We start from the raw sequence: 25,890 nt of genomic DNA, 5'->3' as shown, positions 1-25,890 counted from the left end.
TACTGGCTGATGCATTAAATCTACTCATAATAATAATTCAGCTGTGAGTCACTTGTTTAAATTCAATATACTCAGCAGTATAAATAATCCTCTAGACTTTCCTACATGCTAAAACTTCTTTTTTAAACTAAATGCTTTATTCTTTATAAATTGTCTTTTTTTTCTGCCATTTTTCTAGCCTACTCTACTGCACTTCAACTAGTAAAGAACATTTCAGAAAGTTTATGCTTTATCCTTTTAAAAGATAATTGAACTAATAAAAGATAACTGAAACTGATCCAAAGGCTTACATAGGCAGATAACTCTCACTAGCATAGTGTTCAAACATCACAACATGTAAATGCCAAGTCTGTTTTTTAAGCAGCTTTGCAGTTGATCCATGTTGAAGTAGTTGGAAAGACATTGATTTTCCTGAAGGTGTTTAGAGTTTCTAAGTTCTCTAACTCTTCATTTTTGTGAATGCTGCCAGTATTCACATACATAGTTCACAGACATAAATATTTACTTAGAATGATAAAGTTCATTTTGCATTGACTTTTCTACCATTAAAAGCATCATAAAGCACTATTGAAAGTGATGTCTTATATGAATATCATTAAGATGGTTAGAATATGACAACTTATGTACATTAATCATAGGTACTCATTGAACATTTGTCAAATATAAATGGGTCTTATATGGTTTATAGATTTTTTCAATATCCATGGTCAGAAACATTTAAAACTGTAGAAGTCTCTTTTGCATTTCTTTGCATTGTATCTTCTTTGGAAGCTGATTTTCACTATAAGTAATAAGGTAGCTATTTTAAAATATTTTTCAACAGAAAGTGTCAACATACATTCCAAAGCAACAAATGGCTATGTAAAAATAATAATTGCATTAGCAAATAGAAAAACAAAAGAAAAATAATGTGTTTTTATCTGCATATTTTCTATCATAGTTAAATATTTATGCCTTTTCATTTGCCATGCTATTACTCACTTTTGTTTCTTTTTAATTTCAAATAGCTTTTAACTGGTGATTAGAACTTTTGACTTATGAGTTATTTTTTATTAGAACTTGTATGCATAGGTTGTCTTTTTTAAAGCAATTTTAGAGATAGTAGGTTGCAGTAGTTCCATTATCATTATTCTTACTGACACTTTAAAAAGTAATATTTTCAAAACACAATAATTGTAGAATATTCCTATGACAATATTCTTTTTAAAAATTTATCATTTCTTTGCTTAAAATTGACTTTGTGTCAATGATTAAATTTTCATTAGAGACTTTAAAATAACATAGGGTTTTATTGTAAGAGAAAATAATTATAGTTTGTTAATTCTGAACCAACATTTTTATTAAGGCAGTATGTAATTAATGTGTCTTGATTTTTCCCAACCAGATAGAATTTTTCAGTCATTCCTTTATTCCTAATGGTAGTATAAGTAGAAGATACTAAAGTGCTGTTTCTACTATGATAATTAAGCCCATAATATTTATGTCAATAATACATATTATACTGATAGAGTGTCTTAGTTTTAATAGAGAAAAATAACCAACTATCACATGCCAATAATAAATGCATTATACAGAGTTCAAAGTACTTCAGTTTTAATGAAGTTGTTAACTTGCATGAAGTGTACAAGTCATACATAGGTCACATACCTTAGTACATGTCCACAGATTGAATGCACTTACATAACCAGTCTCCAATTACAAAGCAGAAGGTTTAAGCTTCTACCAAGCTTTCTTTCAGAATTATCTAGCATTACTTCTCAGCACCCTGCCAAGGGTAACCACTATCTCCATTTCTGACACTGGATAGTATTTTCTTCACTTCCTAAGATCTAATCTGTCATTAAGTAAAAACTTCTAGATTTTAAAATGTGTTTAGTTTTAGCTGGTAGTTAGAACTACTGTTGGTTAGTTTTCCAACAGTTTTCCAACTGTTAGTTGGTTAGAACATACTGATGCATTAAGGTTGCATATTCACTTCCTGCTCATGGCACATACAAAAAAACAATGAATGCATAAATAAGTGGAACAATAAATGCTCTCTCTCTCAAAATCATCAAATATAAAAAGTATTTACATTTGTTCTGACAATTAAATGTTATTTTTTTGTCATTGAATAGGTCCTAAATGGTACCCTTCCCGAGTTGGCCTGCAGTTAGAATGTGGTAAGAACCAACTTTTGCTTATAAATCTACTTAATTTGGAATCCTTTTTCTACTATCAATAGCTAATATTTATCAGTTATTGAACAGAAAGTACTTCAGTAAGTGCTACAAATTTATTATTGGATGTGATTTTTCTGACAATTCAGTGTTCTACTTTTATGGATGAAGAATTTTAGTCTCAAAGAGATAAGTTTTGCCATTCACTGTCAGTCATATTGGGGGTAAGATGTAACTAATATATTTTTGTGTCTAAAACTTTTACTAATTTACTCCCTCATCCTTCTGTCCTTTAACAGATTCTGAAAACTAGATGTTAGTTCTTTCATTTCCCTTTTCTGTTTTTGCTATATGAATGCAGAATAAGTGATATAAGGAGGAATAGAGATAAATGAATTACAAAGAAAATTATTATATTCACTATTAAGCCTCAGGTTTTAAACCATCCAGTCCATTCAGAAAATTTATGATTAGATACACTTAAATGAGCCCTGCTAAAAAGCATCATTATTGACATTGGATCAACTTGATTCTGAAATTTGAATTGTTAAATAAAAGGTGTGGTTAGAGTGTAAATTTTGGAGGGATACTTATTCAAAGTCTACAATAGTCACAAGATGCCATCTATTAAGAAATTTCAGTTTCTAAATTTCTCCATTCAATGGTGAAGTGCATCTTTTTCTGATGCTTTAAAAATATGTTTAAATATATTTTATTGATTATGCTATTGCAGTTGTCCCATTTTTTCTTTTATTCCCCTATGCTCTGTAAACCCCTCCCATCAGCATTCCCCCACCCTTAGTTCATGTCCAGGGGGCATACATATAAGACCCTGTGGGTTTCTTCAAAGATCTCTCCTGGTAGGCTGTGAGTTTCTCCTGCTGCCACAATTCCTACAGGTTTTTACAGCCAGAGATTTTGAGGCTTTATATCACTGCACTGGAACCCTGGGTTGCATGGTCTGTCTCACTCTCCAGTTGTTCCTCCTGGTTTATCCACATGGGATGTGGGACCAGCCCATCCTCCAGGTCCTCCAGCTGCCACCTTGCTGTGTGTCCCCTCTGCCATGGCTGCCCATCTCTGCCCCTCCTACTGATCTGGATGAATGTTTTTTCTTTAACTCCTTGATTTTCATACTTCCATATAGTTTGATTTTCTGACAGTTATGGTTGTTTTCGGTTTTTAAATTTGTTATTGTCCTTCTTTTGGTCATGTGGGAAGGCAAAGTGTATATACCTACACTTCCATCTTGGTTGGAAGTCTGGTGCTTTTTAAATATTCAGGCTATCATTTTTCAGATAACATATTCAAGCATAAACCAATGATGGTTTCCTTGTATCTAAGATGTTGTAGTTGTTCTCATTGTTATCTTAGACATTCCATTGTGTCTGAGACATCTGTGTTGAAAACAAAGGAATCCATGGCATTTTTAGAGTCATATATTCTTGATAGTCTCAAATTCTTCCAAGTTCATGTGTTAAAGATGAATTCCCATCTGATTAGAGTCTAAAAGAGACAAATCATCGTCTTGTTTATATTTGTCTCTGCAGGGCCTCGTGTGTGCCAGACACATAAATGCTTTTTGACACATGGATCATGAAATAACATAAAATAGAGGTATTATTCTATGAACTTGACTTACATAAAAAAGACTAAAAAAATACCAGAGGCATCAATGTCAAATGTAATTTTAAACTGAAGGACACAATAAGTGACTGGGGAACTTCTGTTAGTTTTACCTTTCTGGTAAATGTGAAGTTTTAGCTTCCCCTCACATTTATTTATCTTGTTGAGTCTACCAGTGTGTGATCTGAATAAAATATGGCCAAGTGTCCTTGGATAGGAATGTGATGACATATTAATAAGACAGAGAGCGAGAGAGAGAGAGAATATTAACTAAGTGAGACAAGCTGCTATTGTACCAAAAAAAGGGTTTTTTTGGAGTAACTCAATTTTTTAAACCTGACTCTCTACTTACCTATCTATAGAGTCTTCTTTTGTGACATGGAGCTCTAAAAGAATCTAACTTATTTGTTCTAAGATTGCATTTATAAAACTCTTGAATGATGTATATAAGGTAGATGTTTTAACAATAATAGTTACTACTATAAACATAGTTATAATGTTTTAAAAAGACTTAACGGCAAAATAATTCAAGGCCTGAATATTTATACATATTCACTGCCAGAATGCATTTTCCAGAATTATTATTGCACTACAAAAAATGACAGCATGCGAATTTAGTCTTTTATAGTTTCCTCACACCAAAGACTGCTGAAACATAAATATAATCTAAAGCACTGATTTTTACGAGAAAACAGCAAGCATTTTTTAAGCTCAGTAGTTCTGATGAGCTGGGCTAGATGCAGTTGGCCTTACCTGGCTAGTATTACTCATGTAGCTGTAAAGGTTGGTAAATCGTAGTGGCTGACTGGTCTAGGATGGCCAGAACTGCAACCTCGCCTCTCTGTTCTCTGTGGTCTCACGCTTCAGAAGAATATTATATGCTGTTCTCATGGTGGAATTAGGGGTGTAAACAAGTGATTATAAGCACTCAAGAGTTCCCATGGCCCAGGTTTGAAACTGGCAGCTGATCCCTTGCCCCACAGTCTGTTCACTAAAGCAAGTCTCTAGGCTAATCCATATGGAAGGGGTGAGGAACTAGACACCGATTCATATTAGAAGGAACTGAAAGTCACATTTGAAGTGCTGTGGGTATGCAAATTGTGACAAAGGGCAGCCGTGATTTCAATAAATCTCTCATACAAACAGGTAACTAAAATGTGGTCTTTCTTCCAACCTGATTAATTACCAGGACCTAATGATGTTCTGAAAGTAGAGGGTTGAATTTCTGATTCTTAGGATTCAGATTTTCTGTAACATAAAGGTGAAGCATGAGTAGAGTTGGCCCTTTTCATCTATTACTCCTCCCCCTATCCACAGCCGTTATACAACAGCCATGACCAATCCTAAGGCTTAGACATATACCCCTTAGCATCTGGCCCATTCTTGAGAGGAAATGCCGGAGGAAAGTATATTGCTTGAGTTAATTTATGCAGAAAACTCAAGCCTTAAATGGCTGAGGTATGACATAGGAAGTAATGGCATGAACTCATATTAGACATGTCCCCTGTCCCTACACGATCCTCTCCCTTTGGAAAAAGATATAGTCACGGAGCCAAACACAGGGGTCCCTGATAACTAAGAGTGCTAGAATTAATGATATAAGCCTAAGAATGGTATAATGAACGCTATGCCTGGTTTCTGGCAGGTTGTTTTATATAAATATTATATTGATGGGACTGCATTTTAAAGCATGTTGGTGCTCTGTTCCTTGAAGTTAACTTGAACTTAACGGGGGCGATAGAAGAGTAGTAACTGATCCCCTCCCCAAAGGTGTCCATCCGTGCATGTTGGAAATATGTTTTTAACACACTTTCAAGTTGTACAAAGCATCAGAATGTTGGTCCTTATTAACATTTCGTGTTGTTACACACGATTGTCACAGTGACAGCACTGAGTCTTTGGATATCAGTCTTTACCTGGATCCATGTTGCATTAGCTTCCTATTTTCATTCAACCAATTACCACAGATTTAGCAGCTTAAAATAACACTCATTTATGAGCTTGAATACACAGTGTGGCTGCATTCTGAGCTCCGTAGTCTTTTACATATACTTCCCTTACTACTTCAAAATCCTGGAGTGCTGAAGAGCTCTGTCCCTGTTCCCATTGTCCTCATTTTAAAGTGAATACAAAATAAATAATCTCATCAAGCCCTGTGGGTTTAAATTTTAGTGAATATATGCATAGACACTTCTTTCCAACTGCTTCCTTCACAGCTCCCACTTAAATGTCTGATATTCATCACGCACTTCACATATCCTGACGGAAATCTTAGTTTTCAACAAGTCCTGCTCCTTTCTCCGTCTGTCTTCCTCATGTCAGTCAATGAAGTTGTAAGGAGCCTAAGTGCTGAGCCCAGATCTAAGACCAGTTTTTTTTTTTTTTAAAGATAACATTTTTTAAAAGATTTTATTTATTTATCTTTAGAGGGGAAGGAGAGAGGGAGAGAAACATCAATGTATGGTTGCCTTTTGTGCGTCTGCTGCTGGTAGTTAGCCTGCAAGGAACCGGCCTGCAACCCAGGCATGTGCCCTGACTGGGAATCAAACCGCGATCCTCTGGTTTGCAGGCCCGTGCTCAATCCACTGAGCTACGCCAGCCAGGGCCCCCTAAGACTAGTTTTTAACTCACTGAATGCTGTCCTCTTAAGTTGAACCTACTGTGTGTTCAAAATACACGTGTATCTACCAAATTTTTTACATCTCCTCTATTGACGCCTTAATCCAGACATCAATCATCTATTGATAAATTATAAATTACCCCTAAATAATATGCTTGCTTCCTTTCCTCCCATTTTCCACACAGTATCCACAGGGCTTTTCATTTATGTTTTTTCTTTTTTTTTTAAGGTAAGCCCTTCCTCTCCCCTGGTGCTTAACAATAAGCACTGAAATCATTTTACCCAACCTAATGTATCCTGGTAGTAGAATTATTTAGGGAACAGTTGAGATGTACTGGTGTATCAACTGACATCCAAAATTATACTTTTAAAAATATCTTGTATCATATTTAATTATGACACTATTTAATATTACATTTTGTAAGAACATAATAGGATTGTACCTGTTGGTAGTCTACTTTGTTTAGATAGCATTGGGTAAACACTGCATTTGAAAATTTACTAGATATATTTTATACTATGGGTATAAACACATTGAACTTTATCTCAAAATTTTTATTGCACATCACAATTTCCATCTTAATTTCATCTTAGCTTTCATTGGTTTCTAATGAAAATTTCTCATTATAATTTAAAATTATATTAAAATAATACTTCCTTCTTATTTAAGGTGGGCCTTTTTTGAAGGACTACATAACCATTCAAAGTGTTGCAGCTTCCTCCATTGTCACACTCTATTTCACAGACCTAGGCCGGCAGGTCAGTTGGACCACAGTAAGTATTAATTTGAAATGCCATAGTTTGGTGTGCAATACTTGCTGATGTGAAATATTTCTGCCAAATACTGTGTAGCAAAACACATGGTCTTGAATGTATTTTTAATTGTCCACTTTTACTGTGATCAGTAGCTAAACTTCTACTCCAGAACTGGAGCAACAGGAGAGGGTACAGTTGAGAAAAGGAAGTTAAATTTTGTTTTATAAGTCAGTCCTTTCAATGTCTGATGGCTCCTTTCTTTTCTCCTACACCTTGTCAATGACATTTCTTCAGCTTTCAATTTAGGAGCCTGGTGATAATGAAGATCCTTTCAACATTGGAATGAAGAAAGATAAAGTTTTCAATAGAAATGTTCTAAGTCAGGTGGAGAGCATTTTGAGACTAAGAGTAAAGTCCTAAGACTTTTTTGGGTTTGGAGGAGGATGCTCTTTTGGCTCTCCTTGGAGAAGGAGCTTTAAGGCGATGGTGACCAAATTCAAAGTCATTAAAAGAGGGGAAGGGTTCTCAGGAACTGTAAAGGACACGTGGACAAAACCAAGGAGGGTGGAATCAGAAAAGGGAGGTGAGAATGGCTAGGGTGAGGGATAGTGGTGGGTAAATGCAGACAACTGTACTTGAACAATAATAAAATCATTTTTAAAAAGGAAAGAAACCAGGAGGTCTAAGAAACAGGAAATCTTTGACATCAGTTCACAAGTACCAAACTCTTCATGAGTAATAGAATACATTCAGTAGTGAGAAATATTATGTGATACTTAGCTACAACACCAATGACAGTTTTAATCTAATAAACAATTTGACTCTGATACAGAAAGAATAATGCAATCATTCTACTTTTAAATAACACTTATTTATATCATTTAGACTTTTAAAGATTTTTTCTGAGTGAATTCTATTAAATAATGGAGATGTGATTACCTTTTAAATAATTTCTGTTCAAAATGTCTTTCCCTTTTGCCAGCATTAGCGATCAGCATTATCATCTATTCTGCTTTGAGTTTTCCCTTTATAGTTAAGCTATCAATTTTAATATTCTTACAAACACAAGATATTTCATGCATTATTATTTCTCGAAAAGAGAATTTCAAGTTTGTATTCATTAATTAAAACAGTGTTGCATTCTCTATATATCTAAAAATTTCTTCTTTAACATATACAATCTTCATATATGATAGCTAGATGATAGATTGATAGATCGATAATAATAGATGATAGAGAGATAGACAAGCTTATAAGCTTTTTGGTTAAATAGTTGCTTTAGTTTCCAAAATTTGTTGAACTTTGCATACTAATTTGTTGCACTAAAAACTGAGTTTAAAATATTCTGGATCATTGTGAAATGTATTATAATGTTTACAAAGCAACCTGTTGATGCAGGCATTGTATAAGTAAAGGGTTCAGTACATATGATATCTACAGGCCTTTGCTGAGAGAGATTTTAGGCAAGCAGGTTTTGATCTTCAAAAGTTAAACCACTCAGTCTTTGTCTACGTTTATAAGGGAAAGGGAATTCTGTCTACAGAAGTTGTGTGAGAATAAGCAGCATTAACTGTGAGTCCATTGCAAGTTACCGCTCCATCATTTGGATAAGCATTGAGGATAAAAAAGTGTTAAGGTGGAATTATATGATAATTGTACTAGAAAATTATAGCCTATTTGAGAGAAAAGTCATTTGGGTAACAAAGACAACTCTGGAAATAGGCTGGATATTTTTAAATCAACTCTGTGGTTCAGACACCCTTTTGCCCAGAATGAGTCAGTCTTATTAAATGCTAAATATACACATTACATCACAATCACACTTACTTTACATAAACTAAATTATAAATGAATAAAAGCAATATTGTACCACATATTCTTGTATTTTTGCAAATTATTATCATACACTTCCAGAATAAAAGCATTATCATAATGGTTTTTTTAAAAAGATAATTTTTTTAATTTAGCAAGGTCAAATTAACATTTAATAGTATTTTTCTTCAAGTAAGAGTGCTTTGTCAGAGATACATTGAGAAAATAGAATTTTTTAAAAGATTTTATTTATTTATCTTTAGAGTGGAAGGAAAGGATAGAGGGAGAGAAATATCAATGTATGGTTGCCTCTCATGCGTCCCCCACTGGGAACTAGCCTACAACCCAGGCATATGCCCTGAATGGGAATTGAACTATAACCCTTTGGTTCTCAGGCCGTGCTCAATTCACTGAGCTGCACACCAGCCAGGGTGAGAAAATATAATTTTTAAAAGAGAAAATATAGAACTTACTGCAAGGCTTAGGAGAAGAGGTTAATATAATATAATAATCTTCACTGTATAAATTCTAATAACTAGATTAGACTAAAGATCTTATAGTTTTCATCATTGTACATTCATTCATGTGTATTCATATAACTCTGGCAATTTATCTGTTGCATAGTTTAATGTATCTACTGCCAAAATCAGATACAGAATTGTTGCACTCCCTTCTCCACCAAAAACAAAAACAAAAACATGCTTTCCCTAGGGCAATCTCCAATCTCCATCTCTGTATTTTTGTCTTGTGATAAACGCTATGCAAACAGAATCAACCAGTTTTTTTGAGGCTGATGTTTATTTTTCTATAAATGAAGTACTTTTTGGATTCATCCTGGTTGTTTCAAGTATCAACACTGAGCTCTTTTTCATTGAATAGCATTGAAGTTGCATGGATGTAGCAGAGTTTGTTCAATCATTCACACATTGTCAGACATTTGGGTGGTTTATGGTGTTTTTGCAATTATAAATAAAGCTATTAACTCTTGGTGTATAGGTATTTGAGTGAACATATTTTTATTTATCTCGGAGACTTGAGTTTTAAGTGTGCCTTTTATATTCTAGATACAAATCCTCCCTCTGATATGTAGTTTATAAATATTTCCCTTAGTTCTTAACTTGTCTTTTCATCATCTCAACAGAATTTCACTCTTGTTGTTGGGTAACATGTTTTCAGCTTTCATGTAGCCTAATGTATTAATGTTTTAAGAATCTTATCTTCCTGGTCATATATAAGATGTCACCTAGCACTGGATCAGAGAGTCTTGCTCCCATGCTTCCTTCTAATAGTTTAATAGTTTTATATTTTACATTTAATCATAGTTTATTTTTGTTGTAAAGTACTACCTATTATTTTATTGCCAAATTTAATATATTCTTTCAATTTGTCTCTTGTGTTTTATAATTGCTTCTTTTTTCTTTTGTCCTATCTTGGATTAAAAATTAGAATACTTTAGATTAAATATTAGAATACTTTCATTTCTATCAACTTTCCTATTGTGTTGTCAGTTATGTCTTCTTTCTTAGTAACTTTAGTGGTTATCTAACACATTGTAAAATTCATCTCAGAATACTAAATACTAATATAATTTGCTTAAATTAAGTTTACTAATATGAAGATACTCCATTGATAATTCAATGACTTTTAACATGTCTGAGCTCCTACCGGCTCATCCGGTGGTGTAGATTTTAATCATCTATCTTATTTAAGCAATATCACATGGCCAATATTTATTTAGATTCATTCTTTTATGGCAATTTACTTCTTCTTTGCAATGGTTAGTTTACATCTAGTAAAATCATTCTTCTTCCTGAATAATACTTTATTTAGTGTTTGTTTGTTTGTCTGTTTGTTTGTCTTGGTAGTTCTTCCAGTGACTAATTCTCTCAATTCTTGTTCATGGTAAAATGTATTTATTTGACTTTTATTCTTGGAAAACATTTTTGCAGAAAAATAGTCTTATCTTGGGAGTTAATTTTGCCTTTGAAGTTTATTACTTTAATTTTGACTCCTACTGTTTCTTTTGAAAAGTCTACTATATGCCTTTGAAATTAATATGACTGACTTACTTTATAATCTTCTTTTGCTTGACTATCAAGTTTGACTGTGGTGCACACTTATGTTTATGTTTCTATTTACACTGCTTTGGGTTTATAGTATAATCCTGAATCTATTTGAGTCTATGGTTGTGTGTGTGTGTATATCTACGTGTATATATATATATAGTCTGAAAAAATTAGTTAAAATACACTCTTTACCTTTTGATTCTCCATTTGTCCCACCTTCTAGGGTTCATATTAAACATCCAAATGTTTGTCTTAGAGTTTTCTAATATCTGATAAAATTCTCAACCTTATCTTTTATTTCCTTAAACATATAAAAGATAGGTTTTTAAGATTTGTGTCTGATAATTCTGTTAGGTAAATCTTCAATTCATCTATTTTGAATGTCTGTTGTTTCCTTTGGTTTTGGCCATGATATCTACTCTCCTTGTATATGTGCATATTTCAGATCTATTGAAGAAAAGTTTTTGAAAATCCTGATGATAACACGAGGCTTAGAACAATGGTTTCTTCTTTGAGAGATAATTTATCATCCTATAGACAAACTAAGGCACTACAGGGTCCAGATCATCTTAATCCATTCAATGATTGAAACAATTCAATTTGAGATTTAGTACCTGTAAAGATATTTTTATTTCTGCATAATCTTTACTTCTAGGATGTAACTCTCTTATGCCCTAACACAAATTCTGCAGATTATATAGAGCTACCTCTACGTTCTAAAGGTAACAAGAAATATTGTTTATTTCTTGCATTGTCAGGCACCTCAAAACGATTCTGTGTTTTTTCTTCTCAAAGATTCAATTGTTTATTTTTAGAGAGAGGGGAAAGGAAGGAGGAAGAGAGGTAATGAGACATCAATGTAAGATTGCCTCTTGTGTGCCCCCTACTGGGGACTTGGCCTGCAACCCAGTCACATGCCCTAACTTGGAATTGAACCAGCAACTCTTTGGTTCAGAGGTTGGCACTCAATCCACTGAGCTACATTAGCCAGTGTAGACTTTGTGTTCTTATCAGGTTCTTATTGGGCTTCATATCCCAGGTGAATCACTACTCTAAAGTTCTGTTAAAAATTTTTAACTTTCTAACTATTCAATGACATAGTAGCCCCTTGAAACCTAAAATGAACTAAAATATTTGGTTCATTTTTTCTCATTGATCTCATTATTATGGTCTGTTTGAATAACTTGAAATAAAATTCTCCATTATATCTTATCTATATAATGGGTAATTTAAACAAAAAAAGAAAACCTTCTTATTCTACTTTTACAGTGGCTTCAGTAGTACTCATTGAGAACAAAGTGGTATGCGAAATGCTCTCATAATTTTGCTTAGTAGCTCTCCTCTCTTTAGATTAGAGTTAGTACTACTTTATTTTTGTAGATAAATTTCAACTGTGGAATATGCATTTCATTATGTTCTCCGCCACCAATTGCAATTTTAGAAAATAAGTAAAGTGAGCATGTTAATAATTAAAGACTTTTTGTTTTTTTTCAAGACAGGATGAAATATTTTGAGCATAATTTAAACACAAGGGTTCTATTCAATCACAATTATACTTGCATATTTTATTTTATTTTATTTATTTATTTTTAGAGAGGGGGAAAGGAGGGAAAAACAAAAAGAGAGAAATATCAATTTGAAAGAGAAACATTGATCTATCCTCTCTCATACCCACACTGAGCTGGGAATAAACCTGAAACATGGTAATTTTCCTTGTCAGCGAATCGAACCTGCAACCTTTTGGTTTGTGAGATGACACCCAACCAGCTGAGCCACAGCATTAGGGCTGCATGTTTTATTTATTTTTTTAAATTTTCTAAAGCAACTATTGCCTACTTTCTTTATTCAATTTAGACATAGATTAACTTGAGTATTCCACAGAAGTTCCAGAAAATACCAATTACCTATAGAAGTAGTGTTTTTACATTTAAAGGAAGACATTACTTTACTACAGAGAACTTTCGATACAAAGGAAACATGAAATTGATTTGATATTGGAAGCCGACTGTAATTTACAAATAGCATAGATCTTCAAAGTAAAAAGCAAATGCGCCTGCTTATTTTAAGTACAGAGACTCTACTAAATTTTTGGACTATAAAGAAATCCCTAGTCCTTGCCAATTTGTTTGACTTGCTTGGGCTTATAAATGGCATATTTGCTTGTTATTTTGGTTTATGTTTTGGTTTTCTCTTTCTTTTTTAGTAAAGAGCAACTCTTTTTTTAGAAGGCTGTCATTAATAGTTATATATCTGGACCTTTTAAAATTTATTCTGAAAGCTATTTTCTCATTACACTTCATGTTTATTGAAACATCTCTTTTTCTTTCTTCTATTAACACCTAAGTAGTCCTTTTTTTGAAAGATGCATTGTCCAAAAGGTATTTTACAATTTTCAAGTGTTTTCATGAGGTCAAAATTTATTTTACACTATCGAGCACTGTTTTAACAACTGTGTTTCAACATGAACCATATTTTTGATAAAATATTGAGCCTCTTAGAACATATAATAAGCTAGAACTTATAATAAGCTCGCAGCCTCAATTTTTTGAGACGATGGAAATAAGATTATGATTTAATTTTATCTGATTTAAATAAACTTCACATGTGTGATGGCATTTTAATTAACTTCAAAATAGTGACATTTGGTTCATGATGCGGATCCTGGACAGCAGGATCCATGTGTGTTGTGGCTGCTATGAACAAATACACATGGACTACAGAAATCCTGTGAGGAAAAAGGGACAACACAGCTGCTCTCTAAGTGAGAGAGAGGGCCCCCGCCCCTGCCTGGACAGGCTTTTATTGTTTTTCTGGGTATACTACATGGAGAATGGTCCTCATTTACTATTCAAAGGTTTGCTGCAGGTGGTTATCTTTTCCAGATAACAAAGGAAAGAATGTTGCTAATTACTTCAAAGAGAAGGATGTTGCAGACCAAGGAGAAAAGTAGTTGAACTGGTCACACTCCATACTTGGGAGGTTTAGCACAGATTTTAGGAAGTTGCAGTAAGCATTTCTGCCTCAACTTAAGGTGAGGGAGTTTTAGCAAAAGCAAGTCTCATAGCAGCCTAGGTACAATGCAGGCCTGATTCGTCATGGGAAAACCTCTCCGTGGGCATGGTCTTGTGTGCAGAACTCACCACTGGTTTTCCATGTGGGAACTGAGCTACATTTCCATGCCACAAGAAATGGCTCCCTACAGGCTCAGGTTAACTGTTATTTACAACATTTCTCACATCTGATATAATATGAGAGAATTTACTCACATTTGACTTGAGTAGAGTAGGTATAGTTGAAACAAATATTTTAAACTTTTTATTGTAATACACTATCACTTTCCTCATTATTTTAAAGTATCGACTAGACTCTATTAGTAAACATTTAAAAGTGGTAAAGATTTTTCTTTATATCTGAATAATCAGACACATTGTACACAATAAATGAATACTACCTTTCAGTGAAAAAGTTACTTTTGTACTGAATTTATCAGATGTTGTATTGCTTTGGCCCTCAGGTACCTTTTGCTCATGAGTTGATAAATAGGTTAAAAGGCAGAATTATAACTAAAAAAACTAACACATATAAATAGCTATGTATATGTGTGTGCATATGTATACAAATAAAAATCTTCATATTTGAGAAAAACACATGCAAGTTTTCTTAGAAAATGAGAATTGGCAAAGACAAGGTAGCAATGGCAGTCATGTTCGTCATTGTCATGTATATATCCTTTCTCTTCTCCTTGAATTTGCAAATGACTCTTTCTTCTCATCTGAAAATCCCAGAGAATAACTTTAACCTGGCCTTGGCATCATAACAAAGACAACTAATGGACAGCTATCAGATTCAAAATCTATCAGAAACCAGTCAGTTAAAAAATCTGTGCAGTCATCTGGTGTTGTTTCAATGACATTTCCAAATCTTCCGATTGTCTCTCTAAAGGTGAAATACTTCTCTCCACATAATGGTTCCTTCTCAGCTCCAGGCATGAGAGGGCAAATCTTTTAATTACTCACTGAGACTCATTAGAATTAAGGTTTAAAAGCTTCAAAAGAGAGAACTGAGTTATTTCCACTTAAATCACAGTTAAATCAATGGAGTTTAACATTACACTCCCCTGAAATGACTTACAGGAAAGACAGACAATGTAGGCGGACAGGTGGCAAACACAAAGCACAAGGGCCCTCCACCTTGTTTCATCTGTCCAGCACCTTGTTTCTACCTGGCAGCAGCCCCCAGCTCTCGCTTAACTGTTAAGGACCAGGTGAAAATGAGTCAGACACCCCTGACGTAGGCCATACCACTCAGCGACAGAGGCAGGTTCCATGGAAGACGGGGTATGTCTATGGCTGGGCAGACATGGAGAAATGCATTTATGAGTTTGGTTATTCAAATTAAAGTCCCCTGTACTATTTATGAAGACATTATTATATGAAGTTTAACTTGTATTGTTATTTTAAATTATTTATAATTGTCCACGTATCTTTCAGTTATTATTTCCAAGGAAGACTTCTTGTTATTTGTATAAGCACCTAGTCTAATGCATTTTTAAAAGCATACTCACCTGTCCATTTCTCCGATTCATAGAATAGGCTAAGTCTGTAGACATACCTTCAGTCATACATAAACCTTAATAACATCTATAAAAATTAATGTTTAAATTACCTTTTATCTTCTGGTATAATAGATAAACCTCACTCATAAATAGATCTTAAGAACATGTAAACAAATTTATAGTTCAATCTAAAGCTTTATTTTCAGGTATAATAAGTAAAACTTCATAACACCTAAAATACATATGCTTTAATTTAAATCACCTTCTTATTTTCAGGTATTTTTGGCTGAATACACAGGACCTCTGTTAATATATTTCCTCTTTTATTTGAGGATCCCATACATATATGACATGAAAGAGAGTTCTAGAAGATCACGCCACCCAGTGGTACAGTAAGTAATAAAGTACATTTAAAGTAAGAAGTTAAAATAGCATGGAGACATTATGTTGATAAAATTATTTGTATAATCAATTAAAGTGCATTCAATTTTAGGGAAATAAATTTTAGGTAACCATGAATAATATATACATACCAACTTGCAAATTTATAAACAAGGAACTATTAAGTACACCTTAAAATAGAGGCAATTGGACTTATTAATAACTATAATTATCAAGAGAAATCTGAAAATTTAGAAATATCAAAAAAGTTTAAAATTATAAAGCTGGGAAGCCTCTATAGAGTTTAAAATATACATATTTTCTAAGAATGCAGGCAATATTGCATAGGAAAGAAATCATTGCCTAAATAAAAAATGGGGAAATTAAAATTTTACTAGTTTCCTTTAGTAAGTAAAAATCCAAAATAAAAATTTACTTTGAAGTAAGACAAAAAAAAAAGACTAGGGCAGTTATAAAAACAGAACAAGCAAAATATATAACTGGTAGTTAGCATATTGTGGAAATAATCAGCTAATCTCTCTCTCTCTTTGTCTTTCTTCTCCTTCCCTCTTCTTCTCTCTCTTTCTGTCTCTCTCCATACCGCATTAAAGAGGAAAAGAATAACTGTTTAAGGTACTACACTGAGATGTAGGGATATAGGATTAGCAATTTAAAAACAAAAGATCCCAATCAAGTGAAAACATTCTGAGTAAGAAACAGAATTTAGACCTTAAGGTTATTAGAAGACAGAGAATGATTTGTCTGCTGAATTTGTTGTCCCAAATCAAACTTTTTCTTGCCGTCAATGTCTGTACTAAAGCCACACTGACCTCCTCTCTTGCCCTTGTATCTCCCGTGCTCCCTTTCCGACAGGCTTTTACACGTGCCATCCCTCCTCCTCCAGCCTCTTTACCTCCCTCTCCCTTATCTCCATTCAAACCTCACATAAAATCCCCATATTTCTGACTCAGAGTAGCACTTGTTATTCCTTCCATGACAAATATGCTACTACAATGTGTTTCTTTTATATAATTTCACTGTAAAATTATATATTCACAACCAATTTCCTTTCTCTCTATAGAGTTCAATTTTATAATGGTACTTTTGTGTTTTTTCTAACTTCACTGCTTAACACATTGCTTGATTTACAAGGACTATGCAATAAAAATGTTTTTAATGGTAAGGCAGATGAACAAATTAAAAACACTGTATTTAAGATTGTGCACTTTTAGAGGACAAAAGAGAAAACTGTGACCTTGATGGGTGTTCTGAGGTGGCTTTTCTAAGAAAGTTGCATTTGAAATTTTTTTCTTTGTTCTCTGGAAGGGTGAGTCAGATTTTATTCAGTAAGGTAGTGGACTCTGCCTCTGGAAATTATCTAGGAACGTAAAGAAAGCTGGTACCGCAGAGCCACAGGTGGGGACAGGGAGGCACAGGGAGACTGGCTTTCCTGCATGACGGTTTGGTCAGTATAGAACAGGTTGTGGGAGGCCCTTTGAGACATTAACATGGCTTTCTTTTCCTTAAGTGCAAAAAATGCCTTATTCATTTAGAAAGAGTATGGGGTGAAGAGTTCATGAGGAGAAGGCAACTGCACTCAGTTTTTAGAGCAGACATATAACATGTACAGATTGACAGCACAGCATGAAAAAGGGACACTTTTCCTCCTGTGGTATTTTCAAAGGAATTGGCTCACAGGTGGTTACTATACTTAAACACAAACACCGCATGTCTTCTAACTTCTCACGCTGATAAATGTATTTGTGTAACATGGTTCCAAAATAACAAACATATTAAGTTCATATAAAATCATTCCAGAACAGATACATACAAATTACTTCTGGAATGTAAATGTCTAAAAGAGCTCTAGAAAATAATCATAAGTCTTCTAAGACAACCTAATTTCAGGATGGATGTCATTGCTCGTGGTTAAGAAGGTCAAATTTCAAATGTTACATCCATTTACCACGTACTCCAATGTTAATTCCGCAAAAGTGCTTTGAATCGAATCACAGAGTCAAAAGTATCTTTCAGATCAGTTCAGCTCTGTATGTGACTGAACCACCACAAAAATTCTTGGTCTCTCTTAGAAGCCTTTAAACACTAGGGCTAAGGCAGGATCTGCCTTCCCCATCTGCAGGGAAAAGTGGCCCATAGCTATTGTTCATCAAATCAATATTTTGTTTTATTTTTTAAGATAGAGGCTTCATATTAAAAAATCATCATGCTTGCTCTCACCAAAGGAATTTTGTGAACTAGCTACACTGTGGCTAGGACCACACTGCCTTATAGCTTCCAACTGCACCATCATTGATGGAAAAGTAGCCAGGGAAATATTTCCTGCACACAGCACTCACAGTTTGATTTTCTGCCTTAAGGGCAAGATGATTTTTATATGTGTGGATGCATGTTCTTGTGTAGGTCCCCCACTTCTTTAACCCCATATTTTTAGGTCATCTCTCATCTCTCACACTCTCTCTCAAGCAGCTCTACTGTCCTCTATTAGTTGCCTTCCCCAAGTCCTCCCCAACACCTGGACTCCTTCCACTATGCCCCTGCAATTCAAAGTCCACTATTTGCAAAATCTCTTATATCTTCAAACTTTCTCTGAATATTGCCTTCATAGTCTTCCTCAACAGAAACCTGATACACCACCTCTCTTGTAGCTCTGTAAAGTTGTGACAGTGTCTTCTTTCACAGCTCCCATACCTTGAAGTTTACTTCATAAGAATCACACACACACACACACACACACACACACACACACATATTCAAATATGATGTTCTGTAAGGAGTGTTGAACCCAAGCTTGTTTAAGGATGATCTGTTAGGTAAGCATAAGACAGGGAAAGAATTGGTGCTTGAAGGGAAGTCAATGAAAATTAAATAAAATGGTAATATTTGACATGAAATCAAACTTAGTGAGTTACTAATAATGTACAAAGTTGCATATATTTAAATATAAAGGCAGAATGACATGTGCTGTTTTACTCTCTATGCTGTCCTAGTCTAGTATAAAGTAAATAAGTGAATTAATTTATATGTATCATAGCTTAAACCAAAATTCTTCATTTAGGGCTCTGCTACATTGCTAGCCATAACTTAATATCTTTTTACTTTCTTACAAAATGAGAACTTTTATTACTCAAGTATTTATTATACATAAATACTTATACAAAAGAACCAATGAGTTAGGAGAGACACCAATTTCCTCATCAGCCTTCTGAATGCTTAAGGCAACCTCCTATCTCAGGACTGTAGTTTCTGTCTGTCGTACTGTCTACCAGGGGTGCCCCACATTTTGGCATCTCTAGGCCACACTGGAAGAAGAAGAGTTGTCATGGGCCACACATTAAATACACAAACACTAACAAAAACAATAAAGTCACATGTTTTGAGTAACTTTACAATTTTGTGTTGGACCACATTCACAGCCATCCTAGGCTGCCTGTGGCCCATGGGCCGTGGGTTGGACAGCCTGGAGAAAACTTTGTGCCCAGAAATTCATACTGCTCGTTCTGTCCGATAATTCAGAAATGTTCTATTGTTCATAGATATACACAACACATATAAAATGTCTCTTCCATCATAGGCGCACAATTATATATTCATAAATTAATGAATAATAATAAATTTCTAGATGGCTGGGCCTGGTATGTTTGTTTTTGTTTTTTCCAAAGGTCATTATTAATCAAAATCAGAAAAAATTAATTCATATATGTGATAATAATATGCCAGTAGAATCTCAGTGTTTCATTTTACATAAAGTGATTGGCATGCTGCTTTTTGTCAATACTCATTGAGGATATGCTCATCAATTTTAGATAGGAAAGGGGAGAGAGAGACAGAGAAGCAGAGAGAGGCAGAGACATGTGAGAGAGAAGTGTAGATCAGTTTTCTCCAGTATGTGCTCCCACGGGACTCAAACCCGAAACCTAGGTACGTACCCTGACTGGGGATCAAACCCACAACCGTTTGGTGTGTGAGGTGTTGCTCCACCCCTACACCAGGGTGGCATGCTGATTTTTATGCTCAACTTAGTTAGCATAAGTTCAAGTGCGCAATCTTTGACCCGTATTGTTTTTCTTCATTAATAGCCAACATTTTGAAATTTTATATTTTATTCATAAAATAGGTACATATGTTAATAGAAATACTTTTAAGTATGAAAATACAATATATGTCTCTAAATTATATCGGCATTTACTTTTCAAATAATAATTATATAAATGACAAGATGAGGCAATACTAGAACAACAGCAAGAAAAACCAACACACAAAGCCACAGACAAAATAATGCAATGTGTTAGATTGTCAAAACCAAGCATAAAACTAAAGCTAAACAAAACACAACTGGCACTGGCTGTATAGAAAATGAGATTCAAACTTCTAATTTATGGTTCTTGCCTAAGGACAACCCGACAATGAAAAAGTTATTCTGAGTATTATAAAATGTCAAATGCATTCTACTAAGTTTTGAATATTTTTAAGCTAGTAAATTATCTGCTTCACTTTGACATGAGCACATTTGTAATTATAATATTCATATGTAATACTGGAGCAGGTGTGAGCATATAGCATATGATGGGCGTTATATTTCTAGTGTCATCAGTAGAAAATGTATAGAGTGTTGTAACAGTACTTTTGTTTTTAAATACATTTAAAATTTTCTAGAATAAAAGTACCAAAACCTTGTGTTTGAGTTATTGGAAATAATAGTCCCTAATATAGAATATCATAGTGAACTAAAAAAGAAATGCATAAGGCAAGCCAGATTTTTGGAAGAGATTTAACGTTTCTGTTTTATTTTCTTTCCAGCTTGGCCTGCTTCTGTCATTGTATACACTACACCCGATATCTTTTGGAAACTTTATTTGTCCACAAAATTTCTGCAGGGCATACACCTTTGAAAAATTTGATAAAGGTGGGGATTAATATGTAATTGCAATTATTATTGAGATGTTTTGTGTATCAAATTCTCTGCAAAATAACTCTGTCATGTTTGTTTCCGTCAAGACTTTTTTTTTAAATTTAATTTATCGGTGTATCTTAAACATTCCGTTCTGAAATGCCATATCCTGGAGTTGCCTTGAACTATTAACAGTACAGAGAAAACTTTTTTTTGTGGAAACAGCACTAAATTCAAATTTTTGAGAAGGAAGAATCTCACACATGTACCCTTCTGTAAATACACATTTGTGTGATAAAAATAATGATAATCCATTTTCATGATGTCTTTGCTCTTCAAATAAATGTTAGATAAAATACTTATTAACCAGTACATAACTATCACAAAAATAGAAAAATTTCAAAAACATCGAGGTGAAAATATACATTAGTTATTATGCCACAATTCAAATATTCAATTAAAGTTTATTTTAATTTATTTTCTAATTCAAAATATATTTTAAATATCAATTATGCCTTTACTAAAATCTTCCTTCTTTTGCAAGTATCTACTTTCTAAAAATTTGAACAAGGTAGCCATTTCATTGTTGTCCTTGTAAAGAAACACTAAATTCTAGAATTCTTCAAAACCCCAGAAATCATTTGGAGTAACTTCTCTTTTGACAAAAAGTATTATAGCTTGGGACTTCTAAAATCAGTATATTTCCCTTGCTGATAGGTGAACAAACATTACTGCTAATGGTTAAAAAATTAATTCTTATATCCATTTCTATTAAGAAATAATTATAAATAATTTACTATTTTATTACTTTATTCATACTTATTATTGGGTAGACTAAGCCATTATTTGCAAAATGTATGGTTACATAATCATATATGAATACCTATTTATATTAATAAGGATTAGATAAATGCACTTCTTTCCTTTTTTCATTTAAGTGATATTACTTTTGAAATGATAAAATGCTAATTTACTTGGTGAATAAACATTCAATTTATCTAGCTTAGAAAATTTATGCCATTTTTCATGTAAAATTATTGCAGTATAGCATATATATATATAGGAATATATATATGTACCACATTCCTATATATAAATGCAACATATGTGTGCCATATATTCATATATATGTGTGTGTGTGTATATATATATACATATGTATATATATGGGAATATACATATATATTCCTCTAACTTTTATTTTGTGTTATTTGCAGGGCTGTACCTTTTACTGGGGATTCACTTCTTGGATTGCCTACTACATTAATCACCCACGGTACACACCACCATGTATGTAGAATTTCCTCTTAACTAACCTAATACTAAGTTGTATGTAAACACACTCACGTAAAGCTAGAAGAAATAAATGGAACTGTTGATATAGATGGTAAGCTTTTATTTCACCACCTGTAAAAAATTTCATCTTTTATGACTTTTGTTACTTTTATTACTTTATAAAAATTTTTCATCTTTTATTACTTTTATTACCTGATGAAAAATTTCATCTTTTATCACTTTTGTATATTTCAACTTCCTCGCCATGGGTGAGGTGACCATATTAAATTTGAGGAGGGAGAATCTCTTATACAAACCCTTCTATAATTATACATTTGTGTGACTAAAATAATTATACTACATCCATTTTTATTGTCTTTGTTCTTCAAATAATGTTAATTTATTTAAAATTTAACAATAAATCTTTCCTAAATTATGTGTATAATATGACAATTTAAAATATGAGTGTTTATATATATATTTTTTCCTCTCTAGCATTTGGAAACAGGCAAGTCACAGTATCTGCTATCAATTTTCTGGTATGTATTATTTATATTAATTGCTAGTCACGCTCTAACTACAATGTTATTAAAATGCAAATAGATTGTATTTGATTACTTGTTATGTAGCTAATATATATTTTTATGGCATAATGGTATTAAATGAAGTAAATTAAATAACTTCCCATAATCAAGTCATTAGGTATTTTAATCAAAATGTTCTACTCATCTATGAAGGATAAATAAAATTATTTTAAATACAGTAAAATTTGAAAAATATATACTCAGTAATTCTTCCTATTGTCTTCAAATTCACAATGTATAAAATTCTAAAAGCAAAAAGTTTTACAAATCTAACAAATGAACATCCAAAAAACCACCTTGGTATAATTGTTAACCAATTCTAGATGCAAACACAGTTGGCTTTTTTGAATGAAACAAGGATCTAACTTAATTGTTCTCAATTTCGTTCTTTAGATCATTTTATTTTAACATTTGTTTATTTTTGACTGTTTTTCTGATCCTCTGACTATAATAAACACCAATACAAAGGTTACATTTACTTTCTCACCACTGCCCTTTTAGTTTCAAATCTGCTGAGGGAGCTATATAAATAATAAATACAAAGGAATTATGTTTTACCTCTAAATTAAGTTGGAATCACTGTTTCTTATATAATTATTTCTAAAACAAATTTTAAAAAGTAATGATGTATAATTACTGCATATATTCTTATTTTATTGCATTAGTTATACAATTAGTTATAAAATAATATATTTTATTATTTTATTGTAATTGGTTATAATTATAATTGTTTTTTCAGCTACACTGAGTTATTCCTAAAATGTACGCATTATCTCAATTAAAATCAGCAGCTACTATAATCATAGAAATGATTGTTGTTAGAATAGATGTTAAAACCAATGTAAAAAAAGTATGGACATATTATTATCACAAATGAGTCAGCAATAATTAACTATAGTAATAATTAACTATAGAGTTAGTATACATGAAGTGTCACTTTTAAATTTAAAAAAATATTGTATGGTATGATTCTTTAACTATATTCTTATACTGTATATGAGCATTCTTGTATTATACAATAGTTCATGAAAGCTCTATAGATTAAAAATAAATTTCAGGTATTCCCAGAATTGTGATAATGAGGTACACAGAAATAAAATAAAGATAAACTACTTTAAACATTAAATTGATTCCATAAACTTAGAGTTTACAGAGCAAAAATACCATCCCCTAGGACAAAGTTTATACAGTAAAATATTAGTTTCATGCAACAAATAAACTCATAAAATAACATTTAGTTTTCACTTTATGCAGTGATATAGATACAATATTTGAACTTTTATCTGAAATCCTGTGATTATTTGTTTTCAAAAGTAAAACATATTGTTTAAAGCAAAAGAAATAAAATGGAGCATAAAGAGTCATAATAAATGGTGGTGGAACAACTAGACATGCATATTTAAAAGAAGATTCTAGACACAGACATTATACCCTTCACAAAAAGTTACAAAATAGATCTCAGATCTAAATTAAAATGAGGAACTATAAGGCTCTTAGAACAGCGGTCTCCAACCTTTCTGTCATGGTTTCACCACTGATGGGTCAGGGGAGTTGAGGGGGGAGGGGCAGGAGGCAGAGCTCAGGTGAGCTAACCTGGCCACACAGTCCCTAATAGGACACCTAGATAACATAGGAAAATACCTAGATGTAGGTATGGCAGTGGCTTTTTATATGCAAAACCAAAGACACAATCCACGAAAGAAATTACTGATTAGCTACTTTATTAACAAGCAAAAGAGAGACAGACTCATAGATAGAGGCTGACAGTCCTGGGGGTGGGGTTGGGGTGGAAGGATCATGAAAACAGGAAAATGACTCGTGAACAAAAACAATGGTGTGGTGATTGTGGGGGGAGGGGAAGCGGAGGTGGGTACAAGAGAGATCAATTTTAATTAAAATACAATAAAATATCTCTGAACAACTATACAAAATTAATAGTTGCACTGTGGAACATAAGGTCAAGAGAAGGACAAAGCAAGCATAGACAGGACAAATTATTTGTAGAAGACACATTTGACAGAGGACTGTTATACAAAATATATAAAGAACTCAACAATAAAATGACAAACGACTGAATTAAAAGATGAGCCAAGACTTTATCACACAGATACACATAGGACAAAAGAATATATCAAAATATGTTTTGCATTTTCTGTCATTAGATTAATACAAACTAAAACAATGAGATACCACCATATGCCTATTAGAATGACAAAATCCAGAGCACTGACATGAAATGCTCGAGAAAATGTGGAGGATTAAGAACTCTAACTCATTGCTAATGCGAATGCAACCGAGACAGTACAGCCAGTACTTGGAAAAAGTGATATAGCTGTTTTGCAAAACTAACTATACTCTTACCATTATGATTCAGTAATCATGTACCTTGGTATTTAGTCAAATTAGTTAAAAACTTGTATCTATACAAAACCCTGCATAAGGATATTTACAGAAACGTTATTCATAAAATTGCCAAACCTTGGAAGTAGCTAGGGTGTTCTCTCAGTAGGTGAAAAAATAAATAAATTGCCGTATGTTGGGCAATTCAATAACATTTAGTGTAAAGAATAATGAGCTATCAAGCCATGACAAGATGAGAATGAAAAGTGCACCATGGGGAAGATAGTCAATAATGTCGTAAAAACTGTGCATGGTGCCGGGTGGGTACTGGAAATACTGAGGGGATGAAAGTATGTGATTGCCTAAGCACGGTGCTGCACACCTGAAACCCATCCAAGTATTGAATACAAATTGTAATTTAAAAATAAAATTAAAAAGACGTGGAAAAACCTAAAATGTATTGATAAGCAAAATACACCATTGTGAAAAATGCTACATGCTCTGTGATTCCAAGTAAATCACATTATGGAAACTCAGAAAAATGATCAGTGATTGCCAGGGGAGAGGGGACTAGAGATTAGAGATGAAAGGGGATTTTCAGAGCAGTGGAATTACTATACAACCATAATGGTGGATACTCATCAGACATTTATCCAAACCCTTGGAATTTACACCACCAAGTGTGAACCATAACGCATGTTGTGGACTCTGGATGTCAGTGTTGTGTCCGCGTCGGTACTTCGTTAGAACACATATGTCACTCCTGTGGGCAATGTTGATGATGGCGAGGCTATACATGTGTGGCAG

General features: G+C 33.2%; 1 protein-coding gene across 1 annotated transcript in view; it reads left to right on the top strand.

The window, feature by feature from the left end:
• Nucleotides 1-25,890, top strand: part of TECRL (trans-2,3-enoyl-CoA reductase like) — an 83,500-nt gene that overhangs the window by 38,292 nt on the left and 19,318 nt on the right. The window contains exons 3-8 of the mRNA XM_037029888.1: nt 2,118-2,162; nt 7,076-7,179; nt 15,871-15,986; nt 20,794-20,899; nt 22,102-22,174; nt 22,655-22,698. Of these exons, the coding sequence (XP_036885783.1) occupies nt 2,118-2,162; nt 7,076-7,179; nt 15,871-15,986; nt 20,794-20,899; nt 22,102-22,174; nt 22,655-22,698 (488 nt within the window). The remainder of the gene's footprint in view (nt 1-2,117; nt 2,163-7,075; nt 7,180-15,870; nt 15,987-20,793; nt 20,900-22,101; nt 22,175-22,654; nt 22,699-25,890) is intronic.

Source organism: Sturnira hondurensis, unplaced genomic scaffold (genome assembly GCF_014824575.4).
Source record: "Sturnira hondurensis isolate 20B ecotype Veracruz unplaced genomic scaffold, ASM1482457v3 Scaffold0020579, whole genome shotgun sequence".
Taxonomy (NCBI): domain Eukaryota; kingdom Metazoa; phylum Chordata; class Mammalia; order Chiroptera; family Phyllostomidae; genus Sturnira; species Sturnira hondurensis.
This window is presented reverse-complemented; position numbering and strand designations above follow the sequence as displayed.